Source organism: Pristis pectinata, chromosome 7 (assembly GCF_009764475.1).
Source record: "Pristis pectinata isolate sPriPec2 chromosome 7, sPriPec2.1.pri, whole genome shotgun sequence".
Lineage (NCBI taxonomy): Eukaryota > Metazoa > Chordata > Chondrichthyes > Rhinopristiformes > Pristidae > Pristis > Pristis pectinata.
Window position 1 is genome coordinate 36,303,594 of NC_067411.1, and position 22,554 is coordinate 36,326,147.

At 40.3% G+C, this 22,554-nt stretch overlaps 1 protein-coding gene across 10 annotated transcripts in view; it reads right to left on the reverse strand.

Moving 5' to 3' along the window:
• LOC127572484 (multiple PDZ domain protein) overlaps positions 1-22,554 on the reverse strand; it is a 295,812-nt gene that overhangs the window by 137,342 nt on the left and 135,916 nt on the right. For all 10 annotated transcript variants that reach the window (XM_052019821.1, XM_052019820.1, XM_052019825.1 and 7 more), the window contains 4 exons: positions 17,018-17,088; positions 14,477-14,643; positions 7,080-7,304; positions 6,391-6,530 (listed from right to left, as the gene is read on the reverse strand). In XM_052019821.1, coding sequence (XP_051875781.1) covers positions 6,391-6,530; positions 7,080-7,304; positions 14,477-14,643; positions 17,018-17,033 — 548 coding nt within the window. In that variant the 5' untranslated portion in view covers positions 17,034-17,088. The remainder of the gene's footprint in view (positions 1-6,390; positions 6,531-7,079; positions 7,305-14,476; positions 14,644-17,017; positions 17,089-22,554) is intronic.

The following is a 22,554-nucleotide window of genomic DNA, read 5'->3' on the forward strand; positions in this document are numbered from 1 at the left end:
TGCTTTGAAAAATCCTGTAATGCCCCACTGGTAGGACAAGAAAAAAACAAAGGACCAAAATGCCTGACCGAGCAGTCATCAGCTTCTGACCCGGCATTAACAGCTGCAATACTGACCGCTGCATGCTATTTCCACACTGCAAATTCTACTCTTGTATATTTAATGAACACAGTGTAGCGACTCACTGTCCGAGCAAGAGAACCAGCTCAGCAGTCGGGTCACACGTCGTCGGAGTGGCGAGGCCCAAGATGGCATTGGGCCTTTGTCTTCCCCGAGCGATGGGGAGTACCCGCGCGCGGGAGAAGTTTGATGATGTAGCGCATATGTCATTTCCGTTTTCGGTGGGCGGCAACCGTTCCCCTTAAAAGGCCCGCAAATAAATCAGTTATTGTTCTGCAGCCCACCGACTAGTGTCTTGCTTTCACATCACGGTAGCAGCCGCTACAACAGCAAAATGTTTTATAAACTATATTACAAACCTGCTACTCTACAGTATTAAACCTTGTAATTTATTTTGGCTAAGTCCTGAAGCTTCAAGTGTAATTAAACTCTTTTTAAAGAGGTATGAAGACAGTTTTATTTCAGTAAAATTTTCAAGAGCATCTCCCGTTTTGTTGATAATATTAAATGTTTTTTCATTGTTCATGGGCACCCTGTTTTTGTCTGGAACGTGTTAAATATGCATTTCTGTGTACATTGCCATTAGATCTACAGGTTTATAACCCCTCTAGGGATTATAGCACAATTAACTCTTTAAGCAAACAGAAGGTCAACTGAATGGCAATGCAGGGCAAATGGTTAACGTATCTCACTGGCCAATAAAACTGCACCAGCTGTCAGCATTGGTTTCAGTCAATGAGGTAGCCTTTACTGCATTGTCTTCACATGCAAAAGGTGAGTATAAGCAAGTGTTCAATTGGTGGTGGTGATTGTGAAACTTAGGTCAAAGACTGGTACCATCCCATCATCGCTTCATTCATTGTCACTGGGACATCAGCTACACATATTCCAGATCGGAGTTCAGATTGAAAATCAGTCTTTCCTTGTCTGAGTAAGTAAGCAGATGTCGCTAGTTTTAAAAATGTCTTTCACATTCACCATTAACTTGTAAATGAATAAGATTTCTCAAGCTGTAGCTGACTCTGCATAGGTTCCATACCTCCAAAGTCCCTGACTGAAACAGAGACTTTGTACACTCTCAGGCTCTCAACCAGAGGCCTCTTGGCTTTACCTCCCATCAGCTGCCCGACTATCAAACCCAAGGATCCAGCCAATCCCCATATCTCTTGTTCATCATGTGCCCTGCCAATTCTTTTGATCCCCTCCTTTTCTACAGTCCCCTCTATGCTCCTCTTCCCACTCCACAGTAAATAGAAAAATTCTCACCTTACAAGTGTGCTGCTGTCGGGATAACACTCATGCAGAGACCATGCAACAAATTTTGTTCTTCCTGCATTTGTCGTTTCAGGCAAACAACAATTTATATAACAATTGAATAGAAATTCTGGAAGGAGATGCAGGGAGGAGCCATAATGAAAAATTCACTGGGAGAGTCCACTGTATTATAACTGGGAGTGTATTATAATTATAATTGAAAATAGAACAGAGATTGGAAAGACTACTCGCTAGCAGGCAAGCTGGGTGAGAGAGTCACTGAGAAGTAAGGACGCCTAATAAGGATGATGAGTGTCATGATGGCTCCTTCAAATCTTGTGTTGATGCTAAAGGTTCATCCAAGAGGCAATCGTGTCTGGAATGACAGCAAGGAGAATATGGTTGATGAAAAGCGTTAAAAGATTTGCTGGATATGAATTTGGGAAGAGTAAAATTAAAAGGAGACATTACAACAGAAGTTACATTGTAGGATTGGAGAAAAATAGAGAAATTGAAGTGATGGGCTCAAATCCAGAGTAACAGCCAAACACAAGTGCCAATGGGAACAGGGAAATTCATGATTAGAATGGATATGTTCTGATAATAACACATCTGATCTAAGGTGATACTTCTATGGTGTGGTAAAGAGATCAACTTTATGCAAGTGCTTAAGCACACAGATGCAATCACAAGAGAAGTGCTCCAGTGTCCTTACTTTCTTAGGAGGTTAAGGAGGTTTGGTTTGTCACCGAACACTCTAACAAACTTCCACAGATGTATTGCTGAAAGTGTCCTGACTGGTTGCATTATGGTCTGGTGCAGCCATTCAAATGCACAGGAATGTAAGAAGCTGCAAAGAGTAGTGGATTCTGCTCAATACATCATGGGCACATCCCTCCCCACCATCAGTAGTATATATTAGGAGGCACTGCCTCAAGAAGGCAACATCCATCATCAAGGCTCCCAACCATTCGGGCCATGCCATCTTCTTGTAGCTACCATCGGGCAGGAGGTACAGAAGCCTGAAGTCCCACACTACCAGATTCAAGAATAGCTACTTCCCTTCAACATGATAAAATAGGCCGAAGTCAGTGCGGTTTCTTTTAGGAGAGATCTCGCCTGACGCATCTGTTGGAATTCTTTGAGGAAGGAACAGGCAGGATAGACAAAGGATAGTCAGTGGATGTTGTTTACTTGGATTTTCAGAAGACCTTTGACAAGGTGCTGCTAAACAAGAAAGGAGCCCATGGTATTACAGGAAAGATATGAGCAGGGATAGATTGGCTGACTGGCAGAAGGCAGAGTGGGAATAAAGGGGGCCTATTCTGGTTGGCTGCCAGTGACTAGTGGACTAGTGGTGTTCCCCATGGGTCACTGTTGGGTCCGCTACTTTTCATGTTATACGTTAATGATGGCTTTGCGGCCAAGTTTGCAGATGATACAAAGGCAGGTAGAGGGGCAGGTAGGGTTGAGGAAGCAGGGAGTCTGCAGAAGGACTTGGACAGGTTGGGAGAATGGGCAAAGAAGTGGCAGATGGAATACAGCGTAGGGAAGTGTATGATCATGCACTTTGGTAGAAGGAATAAAGTCATAGGCTATTTTCTAAGCAGGGAGCAAATTCAGAAATCGGAGGTGCAAAGGGACTTGGGAGTCCTAGTGAAGGATTCCCTAAAGGTTAACTTGCAGGTTGAGTCGGTAGTAAGGAAGGCAAATGCAATGTTAGCATTCATTTTGAGACGACTAGAATATAAAAGCAAGAATGTAATGCTGAGGCTTTACAAGGCATTGGTCAGACAATATTTGGAGCATTGTGAGCAGTTTTGGGCCCCATATCAAAGGAAGGATGTGCTGGCGTTGGAGAGGGTCCAGAGGTGGTTTACAAGAATGGTCCTGGGAATGAAGGGGTTAACAGGAGCGTTTGATGGCTCTGAGCCAGTACTTGCTGGAGTTTAGAAGGATGAGGAGGGAATCTCATTGAAACCTACCGAATACTGAAAGGTCTGGATAAAGTGGACATGGAGAGGATGTTTCCAATAGTGGGAGAGCCTAGGACCAGAGGGCACAACCTCAGAATAGAAGAACGAAGATGAGGAGGAATTTCTTCAGCCAGAGGGTGGTGAATCTGTGGAATTCATTGCCACAGAGGGCTGTGGAGGCCAAGTCATTGGGAATATTTAAAACAGAGGTTGATAGGTTCTTGACTAATAAGGGTGTCAAAGGTTACAGGGAGAAGGCAGGAGAATGGGGTTTTGAGATGGAAAAATAAATCAGCCATGATCAAATGGCAGAACAGACTCAATGGGCTGAATGCCCTAATTCTGCTCCTATGTCTTATTATTCCATTCTTGAACCAACTGGCACAGCCCTAATCACTACAGTTCAGCAACGCTTTGATCACTTTGCACTAAAATGAACTTTGTATTTTTTGTTCTAATTGTGTTCTCTCTTGTAAAAATTGTTTATGTTTTCCTTTTGAATGCTGCTTATAGGATGCTATGTGCCTGTGATGCTGCTGCAAGTAAGTCTTTCATTGCACTTGTGCATACATGTAATTGTGCATATGACATATAAGCTTGACTTTGACTTGACTTGAGCACCAGCTCCACTTTAGCACCCAACATCTGCTTGTCTCATTGCCCCCCAAAAGCAATTTTCTACCACGCTCTTCATGCAAGATTGAAGTTTGATTCTCCGACTGGAGGCCTGTGACTAGTGGGGTGCCTCAGGGGTCAGTGTTGGGACCTCTGTTATTCATTATTTATGTAAATGATTTGGATATGAATGTACATGGTACGATTCGCAAGTTTGCTGAAGATACTAAATTAGGGGGTCTTGTTGATAGTGAAGCAGGTTACAATGAATTGCAAAGAGATCTTGATCAGTTAGGGAGATGGGCTGAGGAATGGCAAATGGATTTCAACTTAGATAGTATGAGGTAATGCATTTTGGAAAGTCAAACCAGGGCAGGACTTGTTCAGTGAATGGCAGGGCACTGACGAGTGTTGTGGAACAGAGGGCCCTGGGAGTACAAATGCACAGTCCGTTGAAAGCAGCTGCACAAGCAGACAGGGTGGTGAAGAAGGCGTTTAGCATGCTGGCCTTCGTCGGTCAAGGCATTGAGTTTAGGAGTAGGGACATTATGCTGCAGTTACTTAAGTTGTTGGTGAGGCTGCATTTAGAGTATTGTGTACAGTTTTGGTCACCATTTTATAGGAAAGACATTGTCAAGCTGGAGAGAGTGCAGAAAAGATTTACGAGGATGCTGCCTGGACTAGAGGGCTTGAGTCATAGGGAGAGGTTGGCCATGCTAGATCTTTATTCCTTGGCGCATAGGAGAATGAAGAGTGACCTCAGGAGTTTATAAAATCATGAGGGATATGGATAAGGTGGACGGTCAAAGTCTTTTCCCCAGGGTTGGGGAGTCCATAACTAGACAGCAAAGATACAAGTTAAGAGGGGTGAGATTTAAAAGAGACCTGAGAGGTAACTTCTTTATGCAGAGGGTAGTGAGTACCTGGAATGAGCTGCCAGAGGAAGCGGTTGAGGCGGGTACAATTGCAACATTTAAGAGGCAGTTGGATAGGTACATGGAGGGTTATGGGCCAAACGCGAGCAACTAGGGTTAGCAGGGAGGATGCTGTGGTTGGCATGGATTTTTCAGGCATTGGGCATCCTGGCATCATTAATGTTCAGCTGGGCTGAAGGACCTATTTCCATGCTGTATTACTCTAGGACTCTAAGAAAGCATGAATCTTTAAAACACAGCACTTAATACCTCACATCTGCGAAAGTGATCCTGTACCAATTGTGTTGGGGCACCAGTTCAAAAAACAGTCAAGAACGATCTCAGAGAAGACAAGAGGTTTTCTGGTTGATGGACCTCATAGTACTGCTGCAAGGGACCTTCCACTGGCAGTGAGTGGGTCCATAGATTTAGTGGCAGCAACTTTCAAATGCTGCTCTATAAGTTTGAGGGCAGAAGGGTCTTAACATTAATTATGCCAGGGTGCCCAATAGTGTCCACTTCCACCCAGCTTACCGAAAAATGGCAGGAAATGGCCAGAAGAGAAATGGTAAGAATAGATCACCATAGACCTGATCCCAGCACTGCAAGAAATTCAGTGACATCAATCATTTGATAAAAGGTTGGTACTGTAATCCATTAATACCATCTGACAATACCACCACTGCAATATTTACACACTCAACACTAGAATAAATCACAAGCAGGAAAAGCACAAATACTTTTAGTGCTGGAAAATGTTTAAAATTTACATTCTAAGGCAATGTCAAAGCTTTCATACCTTACAGAAATAACCATTCCAAGATGCCTCATCAAATTATGCCAAATAATTTTCAGTTCATTTTTTTAAATTCCTACATCAATAAGACCCATCGACAACCCAGACCAATGGTGAATAGAAGGTAGTGAGCAAAGTAGATGTATATTCTCATCTGAATACTCATAGCAATTCACTAACCTGAATTTATTTTAATGTTAAACCTTCTACCGGTTTCCTTGGATCACTGTTTAATTTTTTAAATGTGTCTCCTTTTCTGCTTCATTGCCTCCTCTTATTGTACCATCACTAACCATTAAATGCATCAAATCTGAGCATATTTGCTTCCTGAATAACTTATCTTTTAATTTTGTTTTTTTTAAAAAAATTAATGCAAGTGCTTCAGAGGAAAGATGGGAGACCCAGAAAAAAGCTATAATAAGTCGTCCAAAATCAACTGCAGGAATTAAGATGCATACTAAATATGATCAGTAAGACAACATATTAATAACAAGTATCTTTAAGTATTTATGGCTTCTGACATATTAACATAGAAAATCACAGATTTCTACTAAGTATCCATGGAGGGTATTTACAGTTTCTAATATATTAACATAGAAAATCACAGAGACTTCTATTAAATCTTTTTAAGAGATTCTTCAAAAATATTTGATTGGCAATCATAGGTCTTTTTTTTTAAAAAACAGCAAACATTTAATACCCTAAAAATTCTTACCTTGCAGATACACTGCCCTCTTGGATTTCCTGGACAAAGATCCCCAGTTCTCCTTTATGTTCACTCTTAAGTCCTACTACACTGAATCCCAAACCACCACAGGGAGGTTTCACTAGATTTATGTATTCAACTGGACGGCCCTGATGGAAAAGAGATTGTTAACAGAAACAAATTCTTCACCACATAATAATTTATCATAGCAATCAGAAGTTCTACAAAAGGAGTATGTTCACCCATATTTAAAAAATTGCAAACAGTGAAATTGTAGGACAATATTTCAACTTGGGCATATTCTGATCAAGCTCAAATGTGGTCTTAAAGTAAATTCTTCACACAAATCACCATCTTACTGGAATAGCTCAGGATGTGAGCTGAGATCTGATACTGTGGGAAAGCAATCCCCCAATAGCTAAATGATACCAACTTTGTTAAAAAGGTAAGAGAATAGTTAATATGTGAAACCGATGCTAATAATCTTTCCTGTATTTCTAGCATTAGTTGACAGTTAAGAAAATATTCATTTTGTAGTATAACAGTTGCTTCAACACAAATCAAAAACATGTTGACAGGAAAATTATTCGCTTCATAAATAGGACAAGTTTGAAAATTAGCTTTGACATTAATTTAAACCATATATTAAATAGGTTTTCAAACGTCTAACACTACATGAAACATATTACATCTCTTACATGAGACATTTTCCTCAAAATCTGCTCAAACTCTTCACTGGACCGCCTGCCATTAACATAAGGAGAACCAGGCTGCACTGGAAGCTCCTGTTCAACTTCCTTATTTCCATTCTGTTGAGCAATCATGTACGATTCATTTAGCGGGGAAGAAGCCAAAGGGACAGATGAACCAGTTGCTTGAGAAAGATCGATGTTTGAACGTACAGAAGATGGTGTGACATTCACCTATTTAAAAAGGTACAAATATCAAAGTAACTTCACCAATACTTTAAAAAAAGGGAAATCTGAAACAAAACTATAATTTGCAGTGAAGGATCTACATCCAAAGCATTACTCAGATTTTCTCTTTCCAGATCCTTATTAATCTGCTGTGTGTTTTTTGTTTCTATTTCACAAAAGTGACTACTTCAGATTGTATATGCTAAGTAAACATTGCACCGAAATTTAAAATGATACTGATACGAGAACACTGAAGTTTTGCATTATACTAGACGATGCACCGAATGTCTGTAGAATAACCTTGAGGGTAATGTTCAGCAAAAAACGGAGCAAATATTGACAGATTATGGAATGGTCCTGGAGTATTCACATCAACAGCCATAGTACACAACCTCAAAAATCCCATGACACCCTCGAACAATGAACCAAGACAAGGCCGAGAAATCTCTCCAAGTTGTTACATTTAACATAAGAATCAGGTTTATTATCACTGCCAAATGTCGTGAAATTTGTTGTTTTGCGGCAGCAGTACAGTCCAAGACATAAAAATGACTATAAGTTACAAAAAATAAATAAATAGTGCAAAAGAGGAATAACGAGGTAGTGTTCATGGACCATTCAGAAATCTGATGGCGGAGTGGGAGAAGCTATTCCTGAAACTTCCAGTGTGGGCCTTCCGGCTCCTGTACCTCCTCCCCAGTGGTAGTAACATGTAGATGAATGCCATTACACATCTGGGTAAATCAACCATTCCCGCCCCCCCACCCCAAATCAAACTGGTTCATTTTTGTGTTGTGTCAATTAAGAGGTATCTGGTATGGGAAGCATTTGGTGGCTCAATAGCTCTCTGCTATTCACTTCCAGTCTCAAAGCAAACAGACAGCTTTATAAATATACAATGATTAAGAGGTGCATGTAGTTAAGGACTAGAACAGATAACAGGACTGTTAAGTTAGTACTTTAGATCTGACTGTACTCAATGGAGCAAAACAACAATTACTATAAGAACAAGAGAACTGAAAACTAAGCAAAGTAACTTTTATTATTTTAAACAAAATGTTAATGAAGAAAATAAAGAAACAAGCAGACACAGAAACAGAAGAAGATATGAATCCAATGGTCATAATTTTTTTTAAGACTCTCCATATTCAAGAATTGTGCCCTTGTATTGGAAAATGGCAAATTGCACTCTTCACTGAAAAAAGGGGGGTGGAAATAGAATCTAGTGAATTTTAAAGCGACTTCTTCAGATTGCATATGCTAAGTAAACATTGCATGGAAATCTAAAATGCTACCTATGTGAGAACACTGAATTTTTTCATTATACGAGACAATGCGCCTGAGATCTCTGGAATGTTTGACCGTAATGTTTAACATCAATCGTGGAGAACATACTTGGGGAGAACCTGTGGCTAAACAATCAGGCAGCCATCAAATGCTACACAATCCAATTTCTGGGCCCCTATTTCTAAGCTAACTTTACACAATACAATATATATCAACATTCCAGTTGGCAGCTGTGAACTTGGTTTATATTGTGCCTTTACTCACTTGTTGCTAAGCCATCTGGCTAGGTTGAATTTTTTGTCTATCTGAAAAGCACAGGTGAGTGGATAGGCATAGACATGGGGATTGAAGCGAGAGAAGCACAGAAGTCTGAGCCATGGAAATTAGAGAGATGAATTTAGAGTCAGTCTGATAATTTAGATGAAGGACAAATTAAGAGAGATGTTGACTGGGTACACTTGCCTCACTGGCGCATATTGAAACTGATGCCATGTTTTCTAATGACACTTCTGAGGGTAATGAGCAGGTGAAAAATAGGCGAGAGCTAAGAATAGATCCTTGTGCAATATTAAAGACAAAGGTGCACAAGGGAAGAAAAACCATCATGTGAGATTCTCTAGGTGGATAAAAATAGAACGAAGGCTGCAAGGTCCTACCAAGTTGGATAGCTACACACACTGGAGTTAGGCACTATGGTCACTATGTCAAAGGCTGCAGACAGATCAACGAGGATTTGAAGAAACAGATTAAAATAGAAATCAATGCCATTATTGACTGATAAAGCTATTCTGGTACTATGGCAGAGCTAAACATCTAACCGGAAGATTCAAACAAGGAGTTCTAGGAAAAATGGACATGGATTTAGCAGGCTTTGACACTCTCAAGGACTTCGGAGAGGGAAAGAGGCAGTTCGTCAGGATGAGAGCTCATGGTGACAGAAGATTTTAATGTGAAGGAGAAGCAGCACCTGACGGAGCAACAAACAATCTGCTGGAGGAACTCAGCGGGTCGAGCAGCATCTGTGGGAGATAAGGAATTGTGGATGTTTTAGGTCAAAACCCTGTTTCAGGACACTGATGGAGAACTGTCAATAATATCAGCTAGCATGGGGGCCAGCAGTTTAGTGAAAATCAAACTGAGTAAGCAAATGACAAATCTCATGGACATAATTATTGTGCAAAAGGAATGAAGGGATTAGGAGACAAATCAGTAAGACCTGAGATGGGGGCTAGGGAGAATCTCAGAAGCTTCGGACAGATGAATGGAGTGAGGTAACATAGGCAGTTTGCTGGATAGTTTTTGTAGCAAATAAGTCCATGAGCTTCTCACATTTGTTGGAGGTGAAAGTGGAAGAAACAGGGGAGATGGTTCCAAGACAACAGTCTGCTGTTACAAAACAAAGCCTGGGGTTGTTTTTGCATTCCTGGATGATTTTGGCTGGAAAACTGAAGAAACAGGTCAGGAATCAACAACAAAGCACAGATAATGTTTTATCGGACTTAAACAAGAGGGCATCTAGGAAAGACATTCATTGAAAAAACACACAGAAATTTGGAAGGCTTTCTCCACTTCAAATATCATCTGTGGATGTTGCATACATTTGAGAATTTAAAGATCTATAGCAACATTTTTGTCAGATGTGGGTATCAAAGGATAGAGATCAAAGCTGGCTAAATGAAGTTGAGGTACAAATGACAATGGAAGAGATGTGTGGCACTTAATCACCTACTCCTGTCATTGTATTCCCATGTCAATCCAGAGGACCCAGAGGTCACTTTGTGCTGTGTTGATATTTCAGAGAAGAACGAAAAAGAACTGACATGGTTTTTATTTTTAGACTTTGAGTGAATATTAAATCAGGAGAACAGCTCCTAGAGGTAGCAACATTTCTGTTAGGTACGAGTATCAAAGGATTGAGATCAAAGCTGGCTAAATGAAGTCGACGTACAGCTTTTACACTGGAAGAGATGTGCGGGGTTGAATGACCGAACCCTTCCTTATATTGTGAGCTACTGCCCAAGTAAGGGATGCAAGGAATTCAGTTTACAATTCAAATGGAATTCCTCTCAATTAAACAGTGCAAGCTGTTGAGATAAGACACATTCCAGACAGTAGCTTTTTGACCAGCTGGATACTGCTTGTAATTTCTGGTTCATAGCTTCTGCACATTTTGTTCTGTGAAATGCAATTCAAGAAACAGAAAGAACATGCCATCTCTGCATAGCGAGACTTCACAGGACTTCCAGGGCAAAACATCTCCCCATGTGTTTTTACTGGATCATCCAGGATATTTAGGTAGCTGCCACTATATCTTTAAAGAATCAAATGAATCTCATTTTCAGTCATGTTAGCAGAGCTCCAGAGCAACTTCCAGCAGTGATGTGAATTAGTGGCCAGCTCCCTTAAGAGCAAGACTCTCAAAATGTATTGACGCAAAATCAGGTTACAGGTGCACAGTTAGGTAGCAAGCAATAAAAACAAGAGAAGCAAGACACAATGCTTTTAAGCACATTCACTCTTCTAATAAAGCACAGTTGAAAACAATGTTCCAACAATGGAGAAGCAGGCACCAATTATCGCCGCACACGCTCCTGTTTACATCAATGGTGCTGAGGTTAGGAGGATTGAGAGCTTTAAGTTCCTAGGAGTGAACATCACCAATAGCCTGTCCTGGTCCAACCACGTAGACACCACGGCCAAGAAAGCACACCAGCATCTCTACTTCCTCAGGAGTCTAAAGAAATTTGGCACATCTCTATTGACCCTCACCAATTTTTATAGATGCACCATAGAAAGCATCCTATCCAGATGCATCACAGCTTGGTATGACAACCACTCTGCCCAAGACTGCAAGAAACTGCAGAGAATTGTGGACACAGCTCAGTATATCATGAAAAACAGCCTCCCCTCCGTGGTCTCTGTCTACACTTCTCGCTGCCTCGGCAAAGCAGCCAACAAAATCAAAGAACCCACCTGCCCCGGATATTCTCTCTTCTCTCCCCTCCCATTGGGCAGAAGATAGAAAAGCTTGAAAGCACCTACCACCAGGCTCATGGACAGCTTCTACCTGGCTGTAAGACTATTGAATGGTCCCCTTATATGTTAAGATGAACTCTTGACCTCAATCTACCTCATCTTGCCATGCACCTTATTGTCTGCCTGCACTTTCTATGTAACTGTAACACTTAATTCTGCATTCTGTTATTGCTTTTCCCTTGTACTACCTTGATGTACTGATGTGATGGAATGATCTGTATGGATGGCATACAAAACAAAGTTTTTCACCATACCTTGGTACATGTGTCAATAATAAACCAATTTTAAGGGTAGAAGTACTTCCAGGACAGTGAATTGCCAGGAATGGGGGAGCAACTCCTTCCAAATCATCCTCAGGCAGAAGCTTGAAGATGAGGTCAATCAAGCTTCTGCTGGAGGATGATTTGGAAGGATAAGATTTCTTTATTAGTCACATGCTTCAATTAGTCACGTGTTTCGATGTACAAGTGTCGCCACGCTTCCGGCGCCAATATAGCATGCCCACAACTTCCTAACCCGTGCATCTTTGGAATGTGTGAGGAAACCAGAGCACCCGGAGGAAACTCACACAGACACAGGGAGAATGTACAAACTCCTTACAGACAGTGGCCAGAATTGAACCCGGGTTGCTGGTGCTGTAATAGGGTTACGCTAACCACTACACTACCATGCCTGCCCATAGCCTATAGGAGGCAGGTAATGCACACTTGCAATGAAATATCTGGTGCATTGGCCAATCTACCAAAATGTAGGTGTGAAATATCAAGGTGGCATGGGGATGGGGCTCCAGCTCTAACCATGCAAAGGGTTTTGTGCAGTGCTTGGACTTCTCCTTTCCAGTGTGGCACAGCAGCTTGCAGACATGCAAACTCATACCGTTGCCATCACATCAAAGGAAGTTGCCATTGCCATGACACTCCAGCAATCTGTCCTCCAACCGGTTACTAAGATTGCTGAGGTATTGTTTCAGAAGATTAGCAGTGGCACCAAGGAGCCTAAATTTCCTGTCCCTTCTCTGGATTTAGCAACTTCACCGCTCCTCTTTCACCAGACCCTTGTCCTTGACAGCCAGCCAGCTGAGGTGCAGCCTTCAAACTACGATGGTGCAGCCTGTAGTTGGGTCTTCTCAGCCCAAAGATCTCAAGGCTTGTTGTACAAGACTTTGGTAAGACCTGATTTGGAGTACTGAGCAGAGTTTTGGTCTCCATACCCAAGGGTGATATACCTGTATTGGAAAAAATGCAGCATCAAATAACAGGAATGATTCTTTGTCCTAAGAAGAGACTAAGATTGGTCTAACAACAAACAATCTGATGGAGGAACTCAGTGGGTTGAGCAGCATCTATGGGGGGGGGGGGGGGGAGGGAAGAAGAGGAACTGTTGACATTTCAGGTTAAAACCCTGCATCAAGACTGAGGAGAGGGGGAAGGCAAAAGTGATTGGTGGACTGAAGGGAGAGAGGGGATGTGGTAGAATGATGGGCAGATTGAGCCAAGTAGGGGATAGGGAGGGTGAAGCTGGGAAACAGAGGTAGATGGGTGACAGATGAAGGTGGACAAAAAAAGAGAAAAATGGAGCCAGGAGGGGTTGGAGAGGGTGAATGTGGAGGCAGCTGCTGGAGAGTGATATGTGGGAACACAAAGGCTACCAGTGCTGGAATCTAAGTAGTAAGGAAGGTGATAATGGGAACCATTAGAGGAGAGGTGAATGGCAGATAGAACCAGGACCAGATTTGGGGGGGGGGGGGGGGGGGGGGGTGGTGAAATGTGTGGGTAGAAGGTGGATGGAACCAGGAGGAAGAGGGTGGATAGAACCAGGAGGAAAAGGGTGGGCTGGGCTGGGGGGGGGGGGCGGAGAAGAGCTGGTGGGTCTCCATCCTATAAATATTGGGGGATTGGAAACAAATCAGAAGGAGAGAGAGAGCCAGGGGGTAGAGAGGAAATGGAGGTGAGAGTTACCTAAGATTGGTCTATGCTTACTGGAATTTGAATGAATGAAAGGTAATCTCATTGAAACATTCAAGGCTGCTGGTTCATGTAGAAAGTTAAATCAAATCAATGAAGTGAAAAATTCTGGTTGGAACAATGAGGAATTATATAAACTGAACAGTACAAAAATAAAGATGGTAAAGCTCTGACAATGAATAATAAAGATGAAAAATAAAGATGATAAAGATCATTGACTTGAAATGCTAACCATTTCTCTCAGATGCTTCCTAAACTACATAGCATTACCATTACTTTCTATTTTTATTTCAGACTCCCAGCATCTGCTCAATGTTGCTTGTGCCACAGTATTACTTTTACATTGTTATAAAGTATAATTATTTTGTTTAATGAATTTTGTAAGTAGAAAATTATGATCAAATCAACTGGAGATGGCAGAGAAAAACAGAATACTACTGTACCTGAGGTGAAGGATCTGTCATGAGAATATGGATTGCTTCTGCAATTGATTTGATTTTCTAGTTAAAATTTATGCACTAGCATCATAAATTATCAAGCCATGACTCATCTGAATTTACAAAGGTCAAATAAAGGGATAATAATGTTGCTCATTGGAATCATTCAATAATAATTAAATAATTACCAGGATGAATTGAAAACCCAACAAGCCGTAACCTCATATCAAAGGTACTTACTTATGCTCACTTGCACCAAATCTAAGAAAGATTAAATATAATTTAATTTATTCAATTCTTTGTTGCAAGAATAATGCTTTATTCTGGGGAGACAATGCTCCCGGAAAGGTGCAATGACCATGGCATGCTCATTACAGAGTGAGATTAAATGTTATCACCAGTAATCAAAAGAAATCTGTTTTAATACAGTCCTTAATGTAAAGTTGGATCTCACCTGATCTTTCAACTGTTGCACAGAGCTCTGCAGGTTCAGAATCTGGTTGAAGAGTGGGCTCTGTAGCACAGATCTCAATAAGCTCAATTTCTCTTCATTTGCTGCATCTCCTTTTTCTCGTAGTTTGGCCTGTAACCGCTCCACGGCCAGCAAAGTACGCTGGGTATCTACAAATACAATTGATATTTATTTCCAATTTTGGTCTACATAATTTTCAATGCCACTAATTTAATAACATTTTCACTGGGTTTTGTAAAAGTGCAATGTTGCTACAGGTGGAGCAGGTGTTCTCTCCAAAATGTTGCAAGCATGTGGGTCAATGTAAACTGACGCATCGAGAAAAGTAATCTGATACACAAAGCAAACACGATCCATGATACTAATCCACATTCTGCACCTATAAACTGATAAAATCTAATAGATAGGGACAAAAGAGGAAACACTGAAGGAACTCAGCAGGTCAGGCAGTATCTATTGAGGGAAATAACAGTCGACATTTCACGTCAAGACTCTTGATCTGGACTGAAAGATAGAGGGGAAATAGCCAGTATAAAGAACTGGAGGGAAGGGGTGGAGCAACAGCTGGCAGGTGATAGGTGGATCCAGGTGAGAGGGGTGATAGGCAGATCGGGGAGGTAGGCTTATCACCTGGTAGCTCTTGCTCCACCTCTTCCCTCCAGCATTTTTTTTACTGGCCACCTCCCCTCTATCTTTCAGTCCAGATCAAAAATCTGATAGATGCCTCATCAAGCCTCAAAGTGATCTATCAATGGGATAACTGAACATTCGCAGCAAGTTTTATCTCTTTTTTTTGCAAATTTCATTCAACAATGAATCCTAGCATTAGTCAAGCTAATACAATTGAACGACTAATTCAAAAATGCTCATTCCAACAATTTGTGGCCTCGTCGAATACGTTACCACGCTTCTCCTGATTTACTATTTATCAAGTGCAATGTCCTTGCTAAACTTTGAAATTATGCCCTGTATACCCAAATTCAGGTCATTAACATACAGAGCAATGTTATCAATACTAAGCCCCCATGAACATCACCGCAAACATTACTCCAATTGGAAGAAACACGCACCACCATAGTCTGCCTTCTGCATCTTAACTAGTTTTGTATTCATGCTAACAATATTATTTTAATTTCATAGACTTCAATTTTGCTAACCTCTACTAACGTGGTACGTTAGCATGTCACCTTGAGAGTTCACACAATTTTTATTTATTAATTACCATGATATAATTATTGCTAACATGAACAGCATTTATTCCCCATTCTTGATTACTAATGAGCTGCCTTCTTGAAGTGCTGTTTTGGTAAAGGTACAGGCAGTCCCCAGTTACGACAGGATTCTGTCTTTATGAAACCCAAGTGAATCTGCTTAGTGATTCCAGCTCTGCTCGGCTTGACCCAGCCTCCAACTGTTGTGGGAGAAAAGGCACATGGCAATGCCCCATTCCCACCCAGCAGAAGATGCCTGCAGCCCCGCAAATCCATCCCCAACCATCCCACTGGTCTCACAAATGCTCATTCGCATGTATGGGCTGTTCATAAATCGGGCATTCATAACCCTGGGAGGACCTGTACTCCCACAATCCTTTTATGTAGATATCATTGGATTATTAACCCAGAGGAAGTGAAAAAAACAGTGATACATTTCCACTAAGAAAGGTGAGAGAGACTTGGAAAAAAATCTATTTACACACAAACTACAAAGAGTTCTGTCAAGTTAGATTTTAATTTATTAGCCATAACTTTGCAAATGGCAATTAATTTTGTCCTGGATTATTGTTTATAATTGTTGATCCACTAGTGGCATAAAGCTGCCTGACTAGCAGATGCCAGATTGATCCCTCAGCTCCAATTTTATACATAGAAGTAACATTTTCATAGCTTCAGAAATCTGGGGGATGCCACTGAAGATTGCATCCATCTGGACTGGTTACTTCTCTACTTTGGCAGTTCAGCCATTCCTTCAAGTACCTTCTGGTTATTTTATCCATAACCAGTTTTACTTTTCTGTTCTCCTGCACTACTCTATTGATTGTATCCTCTTACTTCGTGAAGGATAATGCCAAGTACTGATTCAGTACCTTAGCCACATCACCTACCTCAGAAAGGATATCTCCTTTTGGTACCTAATCAGTCCAACTCCTTTAATTACCTATTTACTATTTCTTAAATAATTCAAGATTTTCTGCATAAAGATTTTATCTGTCACCTAATGTTTTATTAGCATCGAGAACTGTTGCTGTGGGTGATTGAAATGCAACATGAAAAAGTGTTTGATTCTTAAACCTAAGTCAGAAACGTCCACTCCTCTGCCACCTCTTGCAAGTAGTTGTAATTATAACCCCACTCTCCAAAACTATTTTCAGGTTGGATCTGCAAGACAGCTGACATGGACTTTATCCGCACACTGTACAGTCAGGTGCACAGAAGCGGTGTCAGCACTATTATACATTTCCAGTTAGACACAATTAATTACCAAGAACTATTCTGTTTACAAAACATAATAACAGAGAGAACTTACCCAAGCCTTCCAACATGTTTCCAGTGCCAAGATAAAACGAAAACCACTGAAATCAGAATACTAAACCATTCCTGAAAAGAAATGCAAAAATAGTCATATTGAAATATATAAATATACAGCTCGGGAACTTGTTTGTTAAACCTGATAATTAATAATGCAATGTCTTTTACTATTATCTATCTGGATAATTATGTGCAGTAAGAAAAAAATGCCCCACTATATCACAAAGACAATAGAAGATCTGCTGAAAGGAGGCTTGCAACACAATGCAATGCATCCTAACACTTGGTACAACATTGGGACAGACACAGCATACAACCACATATTACCTCCAGTCACATACCTCTAGGTAATCCTATCAAAAAAGGTATGGCAGAGAGGACCCTCACGATTTGCTACAAATTTCAAAACTTTAGTGTCCAAAGTACCGTTCCTGGCATCTCAGAAATAATGGTCTTTGAACACAAAATTCATGCACATGCAGCATGAAGGCTATCCTGACTGCAACCACTTACTGAGAATGCACAATTTCAATAGAGGTTGTAAGGATGACAGCAACAGGGCTTCTGAAAAGAGCCTGGAAACTCACTGACTCCTAAGAAACACAAACTGAAACGGGACAAAGGAGAAACAAACAGTGGACAAAGGGAGAGAGGGAGAGATACACAACACTGCGGACAATGTTTTAATTTGAGTGTCTAGCAACTTTGTTTCCACTGGAGGAATGCACTCAGTCTCCTAGAAGCTGAGTTTCAGCAAAGTAGATGTGGATGATATAAAATGGGTTTGGTTGTGGTTTTTTTTTACTTGCTTATGTACTGTGAAATGTCACAAAATTCAAAATCTTTACAAATTCCATGCATTAATGATATTCTAAATGAATCATGAGAATGTAATTGATATTTCTCCTTGAAGAAAATACTACAGAAACACAAAAGAAGTTTTTATTTAAATATTACTTGCCCTTACAAATTTTATATTCTCTGAATCATAACTTTTATTCACCTCACTAGATAGTAGTCAAACAATATATTTGGGGTTTAGCAGTAATCAGATATGCATCAAGGGTAGACGCAATGGCACTTACAGCCAGCAAGTTATATCATGTGAACAAATATCATATGGTGGATATCACCTGGTCAAATATCATATGACAAAATTTCTACATCAAAACAAAATTGGCAACTATAATTCAACCTCAAAGTCAAAAGTCATAGAGAGATTCAGCATGGAAACCAGTCCCATTGACCCACCTAGTCCATGCCGGCTATCAAGCAACTATTTTAACACTAATCCTATTCTTACTTATTTTATTCTCCCCACATTCCCATCAACTCCCAGATTCAACTAGTCACTGACATAGTGCCAGATAACCCACAAATTTGGGATGTGGGAGGAAACCGAATAATCTGGAGGTGACAGATAACCACAAATTTGGGATGTGGGAGGAAACCGAATAATCTGGAGGAAACACATGCAATCGAAGAGAGTAAATGGAAATTCCTTGTAGGTGGCACCAGATGCCAGAATCAAACCTGGGTCACTGGAGCCGTGAGGCAGCAACCTGACCAGCTAGGCCACTCTGCTCCCCCAAAGTCAAATTCAAAGAATGTCATGACGTTTGCAATATACATAGGTTGGCAGAATTCTTTTTTTAAAAAAATCTCCTAAAATTTAATAATTGTTGATTTCACATCACAATCAAACACGGACAAAAATAGTTGCACAATTAATAACTGGATTTCATTCATGCAAAAGGTAATTCTCTAGCAATAACGGACTTCTCCAGGGTGAAACTGAATATTCTGCAGATCATTCAGTTGTACAGCACATTTGTGCATTGGGGTTAAGCAGTGATATATGTCACACAGTTAAATACGTTAATATTCATTTTGCTATAAGACTGTCTCAGTTTCATATTGGGAAGTAACAGAAAAATCAATACTGCAATGAGTTCTCTGATCTAGAATTAAGAGCTGTTGAACAGGCTGAAAAAGGAGACCAGTCAATTTTAAACTGCAAATTTTGCAAGGCAGAACTAATCCAACAGGCAAATTGCACTACTGATTACTTAAGCAGCAAGGTTCATTTGAAATTAAAAGAAAGTCTATAATGGAAGCTTGGTTGGGAAGAATGAGGGAAAAAAGAACGCAGCATCAGATTTTACTTGTGATCTAATATGTGCATTGTACAAAGGTAATTCCAATGAATACAACACAGGATTCAAGCTACTTAGACCATAAGGTATAGGAGCAGAATTGGGCCATTGAGCCCATCAAGTCTGCTCTGCTATTCAATCATGGCTGATCTTTTTTCTCAACCCCATTCTCCCACCTTCTCCCCTTAACACCCTTACCAATCAAGAACCTATCAATTTCTGCCTAAGTACACCCAATGATGGCTGGCACATCCCTCTGTGGCAGCAAATTCCACAGATTCACCACCCTCTAGCTGAAAGAATTCCTCCTCATCTCAGTTCTAAAGGGACACCCCCTTATCCTGAGGCTGTACTTGGTCTGCTTTGCAAATATGCACCAGATTTTTGCATTTGCCCAGAAAGTCAGCAGAAGGAAGAAAAATAATTCCCTGAAATTTTGGCAATCACCAAGCAATGATTAAGCAACTTATGTGGTACGCAATTTTCTTCTGTAATTGATGAAGCCCCACAATCCTACAAAGCTTGTGGGCCAGACAGGAATTAATGTCCTTGCTGTGTTCTATCGTGATAAAAATAAATCTGCAATGCAATTTTGTTAAAAACATATCTTCATCTGTGCACATCAGCAACTTTATCAGCTTGGATGAACATGTGTTTAAAATAAAAGGACAGCAGGACATGGGAGAAGAGCTATTTTGTGATGCACATGCAGCACCTAGTAAAGGAGTTGAAGGAAACTCATCCACTTCTGCAACATATTTCATATATCACTATCATGTGGCAATAGTCTAATTTTAATAGAAGATGAATTCTGCAACATCAACAGATTTGTGGTATATCTTCTAAGCATGCTCATGAGCAAGTGTGGGTTTTTTTTCCCCAAGCGAGATCTGCGCAAGAAACAATGCAAGACGTTCAGATTTGCCTGTGCCTTTGTGTTGTTACATCTTGCTAGGTTTCCAGGCTTGCTGCAGTTTGGAACTGCTTTTGGCACGGTCAGACAGACTTTCTTACTAATGAACCAGCTGCAGTTACTTCAAACAAAGCAGTAAAACTACGCAGCTGGTCAAAAGCAATGGAAAACCGCAAGAACTACACTACAAGGTATCCTTTATTTGTGGCTCTGGGGGAAAATCCACGCAGCTCACTTGTAAATGAAGCAAATGTGCTCCTGATACACCATACTCACACTCTGCTTAACCGTGACCTGCAAGTTGTTGTTGATGTCAAGAAACAGACAGAAACAAGTGCCTCAGGGCAATGCAGTCCAAATGGACTTCCTCTGCTTTACAATTGCAAATTAAACTAAAGGCAACCACGTTCCCCAATGTAACACATGGACTCTATAGATTCGGATTTATCTTTGCCAACTCAACATTGTCTGACCCAAATATCAAGCCTCTGATGTCACACAATTACAATATTTTCCTGAGACACAGAAAACCTCAAACATAATTAGGTTGTGACATAAAATGTCTTCCCAGGAAGACCTCTGGGATCAAAGATAACTTGCTTCCACTCTAGTTCAGTGGGTCCCAAGGAGGTTGATGAGTCCTATGCAGGATCTACAGATTCTGCTGCAGGTGACGCTTGACAGGGCAAGCAGATGGGTTGTTCTTCATTTTGTGCTTGGTCTTTGCCTGGTCCTAAAAGCAGGTGCTCAGAGCCTTTCCATTGTGACTTCTCCACCTCCAGTAGTCACAAGCCAGAGATCCCCATGAGTTGTTGAGAATGTCACATTTTTTCAAAGGCACTTTGAGAGGGTTCTTAAATCTTTTTCTCTATCCTCCAGAGTTTTGGAGTCTGATGCTGGGCACACAAACAATGTGGCCCACACTATATATCTGGTTGATCATGAACATAGTCTCAATCCTGTGGATGTTTGTCTGGAAAAGGGCACTCATATTGGTTCACCTATCCATGGATTTGGAAGATTTGCAAAGACAGCCTTTATGATACCTCTCTAGTGTTTTGAGGTGGCTTTGACTGCCCATATCTCTGAAGAAGGGATGGGGATCACAGCTCTTTCCAAGACCATGAGTCTAATGCAGGTCCGAGGTCTTGGTGTTCAAAACTACTCCTCATTCAGCCAAAGGTTATTCTGGCACATTATCAACGTCTGCCTTTGCTGAGAGATGGCTCCTGAGGAATTGTCAAGTGCCATGCTATGCAGCTGGAAAGATCATTCAGTTCATTGAGGAAAATTTAAGACAAGCATGCACTTCACTGACAATCGATTCAGACAACTAAGTGTCTTGTTCAAACATGAAGACTAATGCAAGGTTGAAAAGCTTTCACAGACTAGATCAGTTTGCTGGAACTAGCAAATTATGAACTCAAACAAAAGACTTTTTTTTGTATTTTTCAATTTCCTTTCTTACATAACGTAATTGCCAAATGAACAAAGTGATTTGAAGTAGGCTGATTTTAATTTATGTATATTTACATTCTATATTTTGTTATGTGAGCACGTAAAGCTATCAATGGCATATTGTCATAAACCATCAGTCCACACAATCTGTCCTTCGGGCAATTCTGAAAATTTGAATCAATACAAATCAAGATAAATGCCTAAACTAAATATAGATATTATCTATTGAAATTACTAGCAATAAAAACTAAACTTCTATTAAGCCTGAATATACATAATAATAAAATGCAAAGCTCCGGACAATGTCCTAAGGTTTTAATATCATGTTAAGAATGTTTTGTTTTCCTTGAACAAAACCTTAGTTACAGCAGTAAACCTCAGAAGACAGCATTCACTTTAACTGCAGAGATTAATTGATGATAAAACCAAGACTTTTAAGTCAGTTTTTTGACAAATTTGATTAATTCCTTTGTGGTAACTGCTGTTTGTGGTTTTAACAATGATCAAGTGGTTAGCTGAATCTGTTTCAATTACTAGTTTCTAAATACTTCTTCCTGTCTAAACAAGTCTGCAGATCCACAAGTTTGCTAATTAATTACCCTCAAGGTTTGTCTTGTTACATGCTTCAAACGCTTCACCTTTTACATGGAGGCATGAAAACTAATTACAAGTAAGTCTGTCAACTATACCAATTTTGCACAGCCAACCATCTTCTCAGAAGAGAGATTAATTCAACAAATATCATACATACATGCCCACAGATGTAAAAAAAAATCAAATTCCAGCCATTTTTGAAAATAAGATGGACACTTCAGTCTTTTGAAAATATATTAAATTAATGTTATTGCACATTAGCAAGAAATAGCTATGGAATAATTTTGGATAAACTGATCAACCAGCAAAAAAATTACTCGAATGACAAGATTATCATTGGAAACAGATATCACTGTACAGAAGTTTTGCATTCTCACTAGAGAATACCAAAGATTTCCAATTCTCTGTGTAAAG